Here is a 16123-nt window from a genome sequence, read left to right on the forward strand (position 1 = left end):
AATTCAGTGGACATCTGGCTAAGATGTATCATAAATCCCTCTGAACCAAAGTGGAGAACTGGCCAACTGACTGATCAGCTCACCAGGTTGACCTTGCAATTCTAAAATTGTTGCTGTGATAATAGATTGCACAGTTTGATAATGTGTCCTGAATATTGATTGTCCTGCAGAATGGCCAAGAACTCCCGTCTGAGCCTGGCCAGTGCATCTGATGAGAACTTTACTTTTTGCTGGAGAGTTTTCTGTGCCTGGGATTACCTGATAGGAAACCCAGAGGCTGCAGAGAGCAAAGGAGCTGCCATCGTCAACAACATCAGGGTCAGAGATACATGTAGACAGACCGGACTCAGTTACACTAGCAGGGACACCTACTTTTCTCTTTTGCAATAATGTATATAATAATGTTTTTTCTGAACAGGAAGCAATTGTTGAGGAGCAGGAAAAGAAGAAGGATACCAGTCTGTAAGTGTAGTTGTTGCTTGTGTGGCATGTTCTCTTTGCATGTTCTTCATTAGTGTTCTTATTGTCCAGTAAGCTGAAATAACCAGATAGTTACGTCATCAATCCAGCTTTTTCCAGCACCCAGCTTGTAAAATCTCCACAGCCTCTTTATTCATCATTATATTAGTTTTATATTAGTATTATCAGAGAGACATGTTAGATTGACAAGAAATAATTAAATTATTATTAAATTATTATGAATATTTATATTGTGTCCTCCTCCTGGTTAGATGTCATCATGGCACTCAGAAAACTGTAAGCTACTAAAGGGTGCATAAGATATGTGTACTTTCTGTCTGATCAGTGAGTTTCTTTGTGTTTCAGGGCAGTTTTGATCAGTCTGCGTATCTTAGCTAACATCCTGGTGCTGCTGTTTCTGGCTGGTAGCATTTACATCATCTACTTTGTGGTGGACCGTTCTCAGAAACTGGAGCAGGAGAAGCCAGAGCTAACACTGTGGGAGAAGAATGAGGTAAGAGAACAGAAAAGACATCATCATTAATTTGATTCAATTATCCAACATACAATACTGGTAGAAGAATCAATAAAATTGGAAACCTGAGACTGACTCAGTGCAAGAAGCTTTCATCTATTTGTCACAGTTCATTTACTTTAAAGAGGCTGTAAAGGCTGCTGTTATGTCACCCTGATGATTCCACGACCAGATCAGTCTTCAAGTCATGCACTGCAACCATGGATACATTTTGAAAAAATTGGCTCCTTTTGATCAATATTTTGTGTGGGTCTCCAGACTATGTAGACAGCCAAACTATGACAAAAGTCCCCTTTTCTTTAGCTTTTTCCATCTTTTTGGAAAAGTGTGTTTGACCAGGCCACTCAGTTCTCTCCCTTCATGAGAAGAGTCATTAACATTGTTCTTCCTGTGGCTTAGTCCAAACACAATGGAGGCTTGAATGCTAGTGGATTCAGTAGATTATATATGGTTCACACACCTCACACTTGGGCAGTACAGTGTGTGTGTGTGTGTGTGTGTGTGTGTGTGTGTGTCTGTCTGTGGGTTCAATTGCATAAGCTACAAAACCCAGTTTTTTGTAAATATCTAAATATTGCATGATTTGAGTAATATAATATGGAATCTTTAAGTTATAATGTGAATTGGATACACAATTGAATTGTGTCAATTCAACTTTATTTATATAGCACCAATTCACAACAAAGTCATCTCAAGGCACTTTACAGAATAAAGTCAAGACTATAAAGATGTATAGAGAAAAGCCTACAATTCCCCCCTTGAACAAGCCCTAGGCAACAGTAGAGAGGAAAAACTGCAGGAGAACCAGGCTCAGGGTGGGCGGCCATCTGCCTTGACCAGTTGTGGTAAGTGGAAAGTGAAGAGAGAAAAAAAAAAAAGAGCAATAAAAGCAACAACAAAACATCAGGCAGGTTGGTAGGACCAGTAGCTGCACACTGGAAAACACACAGCTCCAAAGCTGGGGAAACCTGCAGAAAGGGACAGAGAGAGGGAGACAGAGAAGGAGAAAGACAACTACAGGAGAAAGACACAAATCTAATGTCATATAGAGTCTTGAATAAGGCTGTTCTAGAGATTTGTTTTATATGTGAGCTAAAGGACAAATCCTGGTAAAAAAAAAAACTCCAAGGCACCTTGCAGTAGTACTAGAGGCCAGTATGCTATCTAGAGTAACGATATGGTTGGACATTTAAACCAACCTAGTGCAGTTCCTTTAATCCCAATTTCATGTTCCCGTCTCTGTAATAAAATGTTGGGATCAATGGTATCAAATGCAGCACTAAGATCTAACAGAACAAGTATAGAGACAAGTCCATTATCTGAGGCCATGAGAAGATCGTTGGTGACTTTTACCAGTGCTGTTTCTGTACTATGATGAACTCTAAATCCTGACTGAAAGTCTTCAAACAATAATTCCTGTACAAGTGGTTGCATAATTGCTTTCCAACTACTTTTATAAGGATTTTAGAAATAATTGGGAGATTAGATATTGGTTTGTAATTGGCTAAAACACCTCAAGTGTCAAGACAGGTATTTTTCACAGATTGATTATGTCTAATACGAAAGTGTCTATCAAGGGTAAAGCTTCCTTGAGCAGCTTAGTTGGAATAGGGTCTAGCAGACAGGTTGTTGGATTAAATGAGGTAATAATTGAATTTAGCTCAGTGAGATCTATGGGTAAAAAGTAGACTAAGAGGGATTAGGGCCTTATTGATGATTCTAGCACTGTTTTACGTGATCGATCTGTAATATTTGTTACAATTTTATTCATAAAGTAAGTCATTGCTGCTCAGAGTTAACGGAATACTGGTACTAGTAATACACTCTTTTAGTACATTTACATATAAATTTATGTGTACTGTATGGAGGGACCTCCAGATTCCATTGGTTATGGGTGTTTAGGCAGGACAATGATGTTGGTTTGACTAATTTGTAGGTGCCTATCAGAGCTTGAACCCAATGCGAACAACTACTGGAAGCCAGGGTGGAGATCAAAAGAGTGGGGTGACGTGTATTGTTTTTGGCTCTTTTTGCATGTTGCATTGCGGCACAGGGATTTGGGTAGCACATTTAGAAGGCCAATTTGAGGCCAAACCAGCACGTCCAAGAGATGCTGTTAGTAATGCTTAATTGGTCAGTAATGACGACACCCAGAATTCTGACCTTGTGGAGACATATGTGTAGGTTCAGTGTGGGTAACTGTGGGGCAGGAAGGTAGTGGGGTCGTCCACCCAGTTGTTGCTTTGAACCCCAGCTCCTCCGGCCACGTCAAATAGTCCTTGAGCAAGGCACTGAACCCAAACTTAGACTCCTACTGAGTGTTGGCCAGCCGCATAGCAGCTCTCTGTACTCTTTTAAACAGTTAAAAGTAAAATAAAGTTAATAGTTTTTAGCATTCTAAATTATTTACTTGTTACTTCAAGTTAATTTACATTTCTGCACAAACATATACAGATATAATCTAAAAAGTTGTGTTTTTCTAAGCTGTTGTAGACAAAGAGTTAAAAACAACAAATGTGTAAACCATTTGTGTAAAACAAAAACTAAAGTCTGTGCCTTTATTTAGTCTAAATATATGGACCCATACCATTTTTACTGCGCCTACAGACTAGTTTTTCGGCCTGATTGAGAGTGTGGTGCGGGGGCTGTCAATAGACATATCATTCAGTTCCTGAATGAAACAGCTGTTCTTGATAACAGTCTACTGAGTCATGTAGGAAGTGGGGTAAGTGAAAAATTAGTAATAGACATTACTGGGTTGATAACTTTCCACATGGGCATAAATACAGTTCTTAGAGGGACTTGCTGTGTAGAAAGACACAAGGGGGCACAAGCCAGTGTCTTCTTGTGCCAGTCCCAAGTCTGGATAAATGTATAGGGTTGTGTCAAGAAGTGCATCCGACTTCCACACTGAATCTGACTTTTCATATCGGATCGTTCGGGACCCTTCATAACGACCGCCACCGGTGCTGTTGACCTACAGGTTACCTGTGGAAATTGGACTACTGTTGGTCGAAGAAGCAGAGGAGGAAGGTGTGTCCGTAGGCAGAGAGAAGAGAAAAGCCAAGAATGGAGGCCTGATGCAGAGAAGGAAGGTGGACATAATGTGTGTCCAGTTAGAAAGGTAGCAAGGCTAGAAGCTTAGGATCAGGGTTCAAGTTGTTGTACCATGCGTCAGATAGGAAGAGAAATGGAGTAGGAGTCATCCTGAAAGACGAGTTTGTAAGGAATGTTCTGAAAGGTGAAAAGAGTATCACACTCGTTGATGAGTCTGAAGCTGGAAATTGAAGGCGTGATGTTTGTGAGTGGTTATGCCCCACAGGTAGGATGTGGGTTAGAAATTCTGGAGTGCGTTAGATGAAGTGATGCATCCCCAGAAGTGAGAGAGTGGTGATTGTTGCAGATTAAAATGGGCATGTAGGTGAAGGGAACAGAGGTGATGAGAATGTGATGGGCAGGGTTGGTCTTCAGGACAGGAACACAGAAGGACAGATGGTGGTAGACTTTGCAAAGAGGAAAGAAATGGCTGTAATGAACACTTTCTTCCAGAAGGGTAACATATATTAGCAGAGGTAGAAGCACTCAGGTGGACTACATCTTGTGTAGATGTTGTAGCGAAAGCAGAGAGCAGGTGGAGGAAAATCTATAGAGATGGAGGTCTGCTCTGGAAAGCAGTGGAATGAATCTTAGCCACAGTAAAACACAATACATGTGTGTGAATGAGAGGGACCCAAGTGGAACAGTGATTTCAGCTTGAGAATGAAAGGAAAGGTGTTTAAGACGATGGTGAGACCAGCGATGTTGTTCACCTTAGAGACAGTGGCACTGAAGAAAAGACAGGAGGAAGAGCTGGAGGTTGCAGAGCTTAAGATGTCGAGGTTCTCTTTGGGAGTGACGAGGACAGACAGGATCAGGAATGAGGACATCAGAGGGACAGCTCATGTTAGATGTGTTGGAGATAAAGACAGAGAGGACAGATTGAGGTGGTTTGGACATGTTCAGAGGAGAAACTGTGAATATATTGGTAGAAGGATGGTGAGGTTGGAGCTGCCAGGCAGGAGGTCTAGAGGAAGAGCAAAGAGGAGATTTATGGATGTAGTGAGAGAGGACATGAAGTTAGTTGGTGTGAGAGAAGATGATGCAGAGGACAGAGTAGATGGAGGCACATGATTCTCTGTGGCGACTCCTGAAAGGGAACAGCCCAAAGGAAAAAAAGAATAGGGACTTGCCATGAAGCTAAAGAAATGTTTAAATACACCCTCCATGTTCTTCCTCCCTTAAGGTGAGTGTGGTGGTTTCTCTCATCACCATGATTGCTCCGTCTGCCTTTGAGCTGGTGGCTCAGCTTGAAATGTACCATCCACGGACTTCGCTGCGATTCCAGCTGGCAAGGTGATCCATTACTCCAGTAACTGTTGCCAAAAACAGCATTGGCTACACACTGTACTGTGCAGTGTACAATGTCACAAATCTAACTGTACTTGTTTATGTGTTACAGGGTGCTTGTTTTATACCTGGGGAATCTCTACAGCCTCATCATTGCCCTCCTAGATAAGGTCAACAGTATGAGCTCTATGGTGGGTATAGAAATTGCAGAAACAAAAGAGACTTTATACTTCTGTTTTTAGATCACTTTGTATCCTCTGAGGTGTGGCTGCTATTCCTTATAGCTTTAAAGTAGCAATAGTTACAGATCTCAGAAATCAGACGGATTTCTGACAGATTTCTGAGATCTGGAGATTGGGTTATAACATAAAAATTTAATCAGGTAGGGCAAGCAATTAAACTGATAATGCTTCTGGTTTAAAAGGGTATGTGAGACAAATTTAAAATAATATTATATTTTCTTATACATTGTTTCCATGGCAAATGCTGCAGATCAAAAAATATATTTAGTTTCTTCAGACTAAAAATAACTAGACGCTGTTTCACAATATGGTAAACTATTCTTTTAATATCGCAAAGTTGCAATTACATTGACTATGTTAACATGCACTTAGGTAACCAGGTTACTTTGAGAAACCATCTATCATGAGTAATTCAAGTTTAAATGGACTTAAGAAACCAGGTAACTGGAATTCTGCATATACATGCAGCAGAGGAGTAACCTGATTTCTTCCCCACCTCTGAGTTTTTGTGGTAGCCTTGCTTATTATTATTAATTAACTCCACAGTATGTCACTGCAGATTAACATCGCAAGGGGAGAGAGGAACAGGGAGACAAAAGAGTCGAAAAAACAATTGCAGTGGAAAGAAAGTTATGTAAACTTCTACGAGACACATTGTGTTAGTTTCCTTTTTTAACTGGACATTGGGTGTTAAAGACAGCATTGTCCCATTAATGATCACTCCTTTCATTCAGTCTTCTTTTCAGCTTCTTCTGTCTGCAGCCTTTTGCACGCGCAGTTGGAGAAAGCTGATTAGAAACCTGCTTTTACTTGTACAGATGGCAAAGAAATCTGTGTTCTCTAATATCTAAAATAAATCTACCTGTGGAAATCAGGTTTCCCTAATCCCCTAAACTGATTTTGGAACAAGCTCTTCCATTTACATGATAGTTAAGAAATAACCTGTAACCTGTTTACTTAAATGCATGTAAACACACTGATTGTTGTACAAAAATAATATTGCATGGATCCAATACATTTGTCATTCAGGTCCCACTGAGTCCAGGTAACTTGTCTGAGTCCAGCTCCTTCCTGGCTACCATCTCCCAGCATGAGGTGGATAGCCTTTCTACCTTGGTGTCGGAGATCTCAATCTCTGAGTATCATAACAGCACCGCAGCAACCATTGCCATGATGCTGGATGTAACTAACAGCAGCAGAAGCAGCTTAGAGACCGTTTCCAACCAAACAGCTCTATTTGAGAAGAACACCCGTTCTCAGCAGGACCAGTGCTGGGAGACCTACGTTGGACAGGTTCTGTCAGATTGCAGTACACTTTATATGACTGTTGAATTGACCTGAGTTTATCTTGTGATCTGTTTCAGTTTCTGTGAAACGTACAGTATTGAAGGGTTATAAATTTGTCAAAGTGTCTCTGGGCAAGATACTGAATCACTAACAGCCCATTCCCCTCCTCAGCTGTGCAGTGCCGGTCCAAGGCTGGTAGAAATAGGGGAGGGTTGTGTCAGGACAGGTATCCGGCGTAAAAACTGTGCCAAATCAACATGCGGACAATGATCCGCTGTGGTGACCCTGAACTCACAGGATAAGCTGAAAGCACAAAAAATAAATAAAGATTTTCAGAATTAGATGGTTTGAATGCAAGGACAACACCTACAAGGCCATTAATGAGAACAAACTAAATTATTTACCAAATTGTGGTGATAGAGTAAGTGTCAGGGGAACTGCCATCATTTCAATTTGCACACTTGTTACTGTTGCTACTAATTGATCATTATCATGTGGTTCTATTTCATTTGGACAGGAGGTACAATGTGCACATTACTTACTACTACTGCTGCTACTGCTTGAACATTCATATATGTTTTGCACGTAAGTCATTATTGCATACTTACTTTGCACATCGAGAGCATCCGGAAAGCATTTACAGCGCATAACTTTTTTCACATTTTGTTATGTATCAAATGGATCAAATTCATTGTTTTCCTAAAATTTTACGAACAATACCCCATAATGACCATGTGAAAGAATTTTGTTTGAAATGTATTAAAAATAAAACACAAAAACAATCACATCTACATAATTATTCACCACTTTTGCTTAATTTGTTGTTGAAGCGCCTCAAGTCTTTTTGAGTATGATGCTACATGCTTGACGCACCAATTTTTAGGAAGTTTCTCCCATTCTTCTTTGAAGTTCCTCTCAAGCTCAAGCCATTCTTTATTACTTCTTACTTTTAAACTCAGACAAAACTGAAGTCAGAGTATTTGGGCCTACAAATCTCAGAAATATGATGTACAGCTTTTGTTGGCATAACCCCAAAATTAGGAGCATCGTGTCTCCAAGTAATCACAATAAACTGGTCCATGCATTTGTTACTTCTAGGTTGGACTACTGTAATTCCCTACTTTCAGGATGCCCCAGTAACTCCATAAAGAGCCTCCAATTAATCCAAAATGCTGCAGCAAGAATGCTGACTGGAACTAGCAAGAGATCATATTTCACCTTCACTAGCTTCTCTCCATTTGCTTCCCATAAAATCTAGAATAGAATTTAGATACATACATACATACATATAAAGCTTTAAAGTCAAACTCAAAACTCATAAACAAAAGACCTCATAGTTCCATATCATCCCAGTAGACCACTTTGCTCTCAGAATGCAGGCCTACTTGTGGTTCCCAGAATTTCTAAAGGTAGAATGGAAGCAGAGCCTTTAGCTATCAAGCTCCTCTCCTCTGGAACCAGCTGCAAGTTCAGAATCAGGAAGCAGACACCCTCTCTACTTTTAAGTCTGGGATTAAAACCTTCCTCTTTGATAAATAGTCAGTTATAGTCATGCTGCTATAGGCCTGGACTGCTGGGGGACCCACCCCCCGATGCACTGAGTTCCTTCCCTCCTCTTGTCCCTCTCTCCTCTCCTCTCACTGTATGACATTAACTTTGTGTGTTCTCTGTGGTAGTTGTCTTTCTCCTTCTCTGTCTCTCTCTCTCTGTCCCTTTCTGCAGGTGTCCACAGGTTTGAAGCTGTGTGTTTTCCAGTGTGCAGCTACTGGTCCTAGCAACCTGCCGAGGTTTTGTTGTTGTTGCTTTTGTTTCTTTCTCTCTCCACTTTCAACTCACCCCAACCGGTCAAGGCAGATGGCTGCCCACCCTGAGCCTGGTTCTGCTGGAGGTTTCTTCCATTAAAGGGAGTTTTTCCTCTCAACTGTTGCATAAGGCTTGCTCAAGGGGGGAAATGTTGGGTATTCTCTATAGATCATAGTCTTGGCATTATTCTGTAAAGTGCCTTGAGATGACTTTGTTGGGCGCTATATAAATAAAGTTTAATTCAATTATCTTAGGGTCAATATCCTGTTGAAAGATGAACCGTTGCCCCAGTCTGAGGTCCAGAGCACTCTGGAACAGGTTTTCATCCCGGATATGTTTGTACATTGCTGGATTAATTTTTTCCTCGTTCCCTACTAGTCTCCCAGTTCCTGTCGCTGAAAATCATTAGCATGATGCTTTACTATAGGGATGGTATTCAATTCAATTCAATTTTGTTTATTTATATAGCACCAATTTACAACAAAGTAATCTCAGGGCACTTTACAGAATAATGTCAAGATTATAAAGATCTATAAAGAGAACCCAACAATTCCCCGCTGGAGCAAGCCATAGGCAACAGTGGAGACGAAAAACTCCCTTTAACGGAAGAAACCTCCAGCAGAACCAGGCTCAGGGTGGACGACCATCTGCCTCGACCGGTTGGGGTGAGTGGAAAGGGGAGAGAGAAAAGAACAGAGCAACAAAAAGCAACAACAAAACATCGGGCAGATTGGTAGGACCAGTAGTTGCACGCTGGAAGACACACAGCTTCAAAGCCAGGGACACCTGCAGAAAGGGACAGAGAGAGGGGGACAGAGAAGGAGAAAGACAACTATGGGAGAGAACACAAAGAGTTAATGACATACAGTGGTGACAATGGGGGTGGGTCCCCCAACCGTCTAAGCCTATAGCAGCATAATTATAATAAACTATATGCTTTATTAAAGAGGAAGGTTTTAAGCCTACACTTAAAAGTAGAGAGGGTGTCTGCTTCCTGAATCTGAACTGGGAGCTGATTCCACAAGAGAGGAGCTTGATAGCTAAAAGCTCTGCCTCCCATTCTACCTTTGGAAATTCTGGAAACCACAAGTAGGCCTGCATTCTGAGATTGAATTGGTCTACTGGGATGATATTGTGCTATGAGGTCTTCTCTATATGATGGAGCCTGACCATTCAGAGCTTTATATGTAAGAAGCAGGGTTTTAAATTCTATTCTACATTTAATTGGAAGCCAATGGAGAGAAGCTAGTCAAGGTGAAATTGATCTCTCTTGCTAGTTCCAGTCAGCACTCTTGCTACAGCATTTTGGATTAATTGCAGGCTCTTTAGGGAGTTAGAGGGGCATCCTGAAAGTAGGGAATTACAGTAGTCCAACCTAAGGTAACAAATGCATGGACCAGTTTTTCTGCATCACTTTGAGACAGGATGCTCCTAATTTTGGCAATGTTCCGTAGGTGGTAGAAGGCTGTTCTAGAGATTTGTTTTATATGTAAGGTATTGGCCAGGTGGTGAGTGGTGCCTAGTTTCCTCCAGACTTGACACTTGGTATTCAGGCCAAAGAGTTCAATCTTTGTTTCATCAGAACAGATAACTTTGTTTCTAGTGGTCTGAGAGTCCCTGAGGTGGGCTCTCATGTGTCTTTTGCTGAGGAGGTTTCCATCTGCCCATTCTACAATACAGGCCTGATTGGTGGAGTGCTGCAGAGATGGTTGTTCTTCTGGAAGGTTCTCCTCTGTCCATAGAGAAACGCTGGACATCTTTCAGAGTGACCATTGGGTTCTTGGTCACCTCCCTGATTAAGGCCCCTTCTCTCTCGATCGCTCAGTCTGGCCGACCGGCCCGCTCTAGGAAGAGTCCTGGTGATTTCAAACTTCTTTCATTAACAGATGATGGAGGTCACTGTCCTCATTGGGACCTTCAAAACTGCAGGAAGTTTTCTATAACTTTGCCCAGATCTGTTCCTCGATACAACCCTGTCTCAGAGGTCTACAGACAATTCTTTGGACTTCATGGCTTGGTTTGTGCTCTGACATGGACTTTCAACTGTGGGACCTTATAGACAGCTGTATGCTTTTCCAAATCACGTTCAATCAACGAAGAATGTCATGGTAAAGCCCGTGAAATCTTATGTATATGTGATTTTTTTGTTATTTATTTTCAATAAATTTGCAAAGATTTTAAACAAACTTTATTCACTTAGTCATTGTGGGGTATTGTTTGTTTAATTTTGAGTAAAATTATAAATTTAATCCATTTTGGAATACAGCTTAAACATAATACAATGTGGAAGAAGTTAGGCGTAAATTTGTTTCGTTTGCACTGTACAGTTCTACATAGTCCCTATTTCTATTTCATCATATTTTTTGCTTTTATACAGCATAATTGTTTTAATTATTATTATTATTTATTATCTAGTTTATACCTTTTTTTACTCACGCTCTCAGTGGAACATTTATAATAAAAACTATGAATGTCATGCCAATCAATCACGTAGCTCTTGGTGGAAAATAGCCAATCATCAACCAGTCAACCAGCTAAACATATAGACATAGAGACTATCTGTATTGATACCCCCCAATTACGCATTAGTGCTCTCTGTATAAGTTTATTTCTAGAGCAGGGGTCACCAACATGGTGCCCGTGGGCACCAGGTCGCTCGCAAGGACCACATGGGTAGCCGGCGGGCCTGTTCTAAAAATAGCTCACCATAGCGCTACTTACCAATGAGCTGCATCTAATTTTTTTGTTGCTATTCTTTTTTTAAATTACATTTGATAGTTATTGTGAGAAATCATTAACATCATCCTTGTCTTCACATAGATGAATATCATTAATTTAATTAATTATTAATAATAACATTTAATTAAAGGTGAATTGAGCAAATTTGTTATTTCAAAAGTGTGTATTAAACTGGTAGCCCTTCGCATTAATTGGTACGCAATATGTAGCTCTGCGTTTCAAAAAGGTTGGTGACCCCTGTTTTAGAGGTACCTAAGGTGATTGCTGCAGGTATTTTTGGGATGGTCATCTTTAGAATGCTGAATCACACAGCTACAGACATTACTGAATGAAGGAGCAGTTTCTAGTCTGATTTGAGTAGCAAATCAATAAATGACTAATACATGATTGTGTGTGTGGTATGTCTTCAGGAGATGCTGAAGCTGTCCATCATAGATATGATCTTTACGGTGGCCAGCATCCTGCTCATCGACTTCATCAGAGGTTTGGTTGTTCGCTACCTGAGCGACTGCTGCTGCTGGGATTTAGAGAGCAAGTTTGTAAGTCACATGTATTACTTTTCACAGATATTCATTTATTTATGGTGATTATATCTATACCCTAACAAATACAGATGATCTTACCTTACCTTTAAGTTCTGCTGATTATCTGTTGATAATGCATTTGAAAACCCTTAACCGTTTTTCATGTCTGTAAGTTGCTTTACATAAAATCGTTGTCCGGGGTACACAGCACAAAAGGCATTTTTTGTCAGATAGTTTTAAATGTTTACCTTTGATAATTGAAATTTGTTTTGAAAAAACATCAGTTGGCAAAATGCAGAGACCTGCGTAAAGTCACTGTGGCAGCTGTCAGAAGGAATTTTCCTTGTTACTACTGAACTGTTGTATACACTAAGTTACTTTGAAAAAATATGCCAATAAAAATCATAAAACCAGAAAAATGCAGTTCTTGAACTAATCAGCTGATGCTGAGCTGTGTTGCCTGCTAAAAGGTTGAGTAGGAGCAAAACTGCAATACTGGCAGAATATGTGAAGAGTTGGAATAATAGCAAAGGTAGAAAGGTAGTGAAATATAGTGTAAGCAATAGAAAGGTTTTGGAATAAGAGTTGTAGTACCTACATCACTAATCATTAGTACTAAATGGAAAATGACCTGTGTTTATTAGCTAAACAAATACTTAAAACATAAATATTCTACATATCTTGTGGATTATTTAGAATACATTTCCTGCTGTCTTTGGGATATATTCTAAATATGTATCTTAAAATCATGATGTAGGTTTTTGAGGTATATCTGCTTTGGCTATATTAAGAGTAATCATACTAGAATTACATTATATTAGTTTTAGTGACTCATCATGGATTTTTCATTCTCACCACACACATTAAGCAACAAATGATACCTGTTTTTGAAAAGCCTTAAAACCAATGATGGATAGTCGTTAATAAGCATGTCTTTCTCCCTTATTGAAAAAAATCTATATGCAGATATACACTGTTGCTAATAAAGTTAGAATAATTCTGTTTTCAGACACATTTATTTTTTTTGCAAAGGATAACTGTGTTTTAATGTTCAGTGTTCAATGCATTTTTCAAAGAGTTTGATCAATAAAGTATTGAGAATATATACACTTTATCTATCAAGAATAAATTACATTGACTTTATGAGAAGAAATAAAAAATATTTTATTCCAACTTTATGGGCAACAATGTATTTCAGTTTAAACAGCTGGAGACACAATCTCACTTGTTTTAAGACCTTTTACCTGAAACTGTTGAACAAAACAAACTAAAAATCACCACCAAACCTACAAATATGCTTCCCTTTGTCTTTCCACAGCCTGAGTATGGAGAATTCAAAATAGCAGAGAATGTCTTACACCTGATTTATAACCAAGGAATGATCTGGTGAGTGTGAAGCACTGAGGACATCATCCTAAGCTGTTCAATTGTATCAGCAGAGTCAGTGTAATAGAGCATCTAATTCAGAGTAAAGTCTAGCTGGTGCTGACCACCCCCATAACCCTATTTAAAGGACTGTTGCCCTCTATAATCTCTCCATTATACTCTTCACTGTATTTCCCCAGCTCATTTCAGAAATGTCACTTTGTACCAATGAATGTAATGAACTGAAACCATGAGGCACAGGAAATAATGTCTTTTATATGGGCTGTGACCCCAGTGTGTGTGTGTGTGTGTGTGTGCGTGTGCATGTGCGTGTGTGTGTGTGTGTGTGTGTGTGTGCATGTGCGTGTGTGTCTTTCTTCTAGGATGGGAGCATTTTTCTCTCCCTGTCTCCCTGCTTTCAATGTGTTGAAGCTGATCGGTCTGATGTATCTGAGGAGCTGGGCTGTTCTCACCTGTAATGTTCCTCATCAGCAGGTGTTCCGGGCCTCCAGGTATTGAATCTTATTTTTGGTGCAGTGAATTCTTATGTCAAACCACATTATTCAAATTATGGAGCCTTTTTCCTAAACTTTATACCATCTGCATTACAACTTTGCAGATACAATACACAAACCACACTGAAACTAATCATAGTAATAAAATTAGTATTAATCAACTTTGATACTGTGATGGGGTCAACCTTCATAGATAGAAGGTAAACAGGTTTAGACCCACCTGCTGGTTGCGACTTTTCTGTGTGATGTTTTCATGTTCTCCCTTTTTGTAGGTTTCCTCTAGGTACTCTGGTTTCCATCCAGTCCAATAGTCCAAAAACATGCATGTTTGTTAATTGGTGACTCTTGATTGTCTGTAGGTCTGAATGTGAGCGTAAATGGTTGTCTGTCTATGTGTATGTGTGTCTATGTGTATGTGTGTGTGTGTGTGTGTGCATGTGTTTGTATGTTTGTGTTCAATGTCACAGACTGTATGACACAACACATGACTTTGTCTCTGTTTGTGTGTGTATTTGTGTGTGTGTGTGTGTGTGTGTGCGTAGTACTGCAGTACAATATATGCACACAAACAAAGGCCTAAGGCACTGTAGCCCCTCTGATTCATGTAACAAGGTTATTGGGCCATTTATGTCCTTATCAGTTACTCCCAGACATGTTAGACACAATCATGTAGTAACCCCCGACACACACACACACAAACACACAAAGCTGAGAGGAAATTTCTTGTGAGCTATTAAAAGCACTTCTGCAGGGGAGAGACTGATAGTAACACAAGGCTGATAATAAAAAGGCCCCCCATTTTTATGCCCCCCTGCACATAATTATGGAATACTGACATACTGGAATGTTTAACACAGACTATATTTCTTTTGATGATAATATGGATTTTGTTCCAGTTGTTCACTAAAGAAATTCAGAATTCTTAGTCTCAAAAAAGATGTACACCAATTAAAAGATGATAATTGGTCTCCGGTTGCATCTTATTGGTTGTAATTTCAATTCAATTCAATTCAATTCAACTTTATTTATATGGCGCCAATTCACAACAAAGTCATCTCAGAACAGAAAGAAAGAACAGAGCCACAGAGAAGCTAGTGAAGGTGAAATATGATCTCTCTTGCTAGTTCCAGTCAGCACTCTTGCTGCAGCATTTTGGATTAATTGCAGGCTCTTTAGGGAGTTACTGGGGCATCCTGAAAGTAGGGAATTACAGTAGTCCAACCTAGAGGTAACAAATGCATGGACCAGTTTTTCGGCATCACTTTGAGACAGGATGCTCCTAATTTTGGCAATGTTCCGTAGGTGGAAGAAGGCTGTTCTAGAGATTTGTTTTATATGTGAGTTAAAGGACAGATCCTGATCAAAAATAACTCCAAGGTTCCTTGCAGTAGTTCTGGAGGCCAGACCTATGCCATCTAGAGTAACAATATGGTTGGACATCATATCTCTGAGATTTTTGGGCCCAAATACTATGACTTCAGTTTTGTCTGAGTTTAAACGTAAAAAATTGTGGGACATCCAGGCCTTTATGTCTTGTAGATATGCTTGAAACTTTATTAACTGACTATTTTTATCTGGTTCCATAGATAAATATAGCTAATTATCATCAGCATAGCAATGGAAATTTATGGAGTGTTTTCTAATAATGTTGCCTAAAGGAGACATATATAAAGTAAAAAGTATTGGTCCTAACACAGAGCCTTGTGGAACTCCATAGCTAACCTTTGTGTGCATGGAGGATTCATCATTAACATGAAAAAATTGAAATCTATCAAATAGATAAGATTTAAACCGACCTAGTGCAGTTCCTGTAATTCCAATTTCATGTTCCAGTCTCTGTAATAAAATGTTATGATCAATGGTATCAAATGCAGCACTAAGATCTAGCAGAACAAGTATAGAGATGAGTCCATTATCTGAGGCCATGAGAAGATCGTTGGTGACTTTTACCAGTGCTGTTTCTGTACTATGATGAACTCTAAATCCTGACTGAAAGTCTTCATACAAATTATTCCTATGAAGGTGATCACATAATTGTTTTGCAACTACTTTTTCAATTATTTTAGAAATAAAGGGGAGATTAGATATTGGTCTGTAATTGGCTAAAACACCTGGGTCAAGACAGGGTTTTTTAAGTAGTGGTTTAATTACAGCTACCTTATAGACCTGTGGTACATAGCCTGTTTCTAAAGATAGATTGATGATATCTAATATGAATGTATCTATTAAGGGTAAAGCTTCCTTGAGCAGCTTAGTTGGAATAGGGTC

At 39.5% G+C, this 16123-nt stretch overlaps 1 protein-coding gene across 1 annotated transcript in view; it reads left to right on the forward strand.

Annotated features, from left to right (window-relative positions):
- Positions 1 to 16123, forward strand: part of LOC137119608 (transmembrane channel-like protein 3) — a 38346-nt gene that overhangs the window by 14926 nt on the left and 7297 nt on the right. The window contains exons 8-16 of the mRNA XM_067495864.1: positions 171 to 318; positions 419 to 462; positions 826 to 973; positions 5277 to 5386; positions 5493 to 5571; positions 6652 to 6915; positions 11862 to 11990; positions 13294 to 13361; positions 13724 to 13852. Of these exons, the coding sequence (XP_067351965.1) occupies positions 171 to 318; positions 419 to 462; positions 826 to 973; positions 5277 to 5386; positions 5493 to 5571; positions 6652 to 6915; positions 11862 to 11990; positions 13294 to 13361; positions 13724 to 13852 (1119 nt within the window). The remainder of the gene's footprint in view (positions 1 to 170; positions 319 to 418; positions 463 to 825; positions 974 to 5276; positions 5387 to 5492; positions 5572 to 6651; positions 6916 to 11861; positions 11991 to 13293; positions 13362 to 13723; positions 13853 to 16123) is intronic.

The sequence above is a fragment of the Channa argus genome, chromosome 2 (genome assembly GCF_033026475.1).
Source record: "Channa argus isolate prfri chromosome 2, Channa argus male v1.0, whole genome shotgun sequence".
Classification (NCBI taxonomy): domain Eukaryota; kingdom Metazoa; phylum Chordata; class Actinopteri; order Anabantiformes; family Channidae; genus Channa; species Channa argus.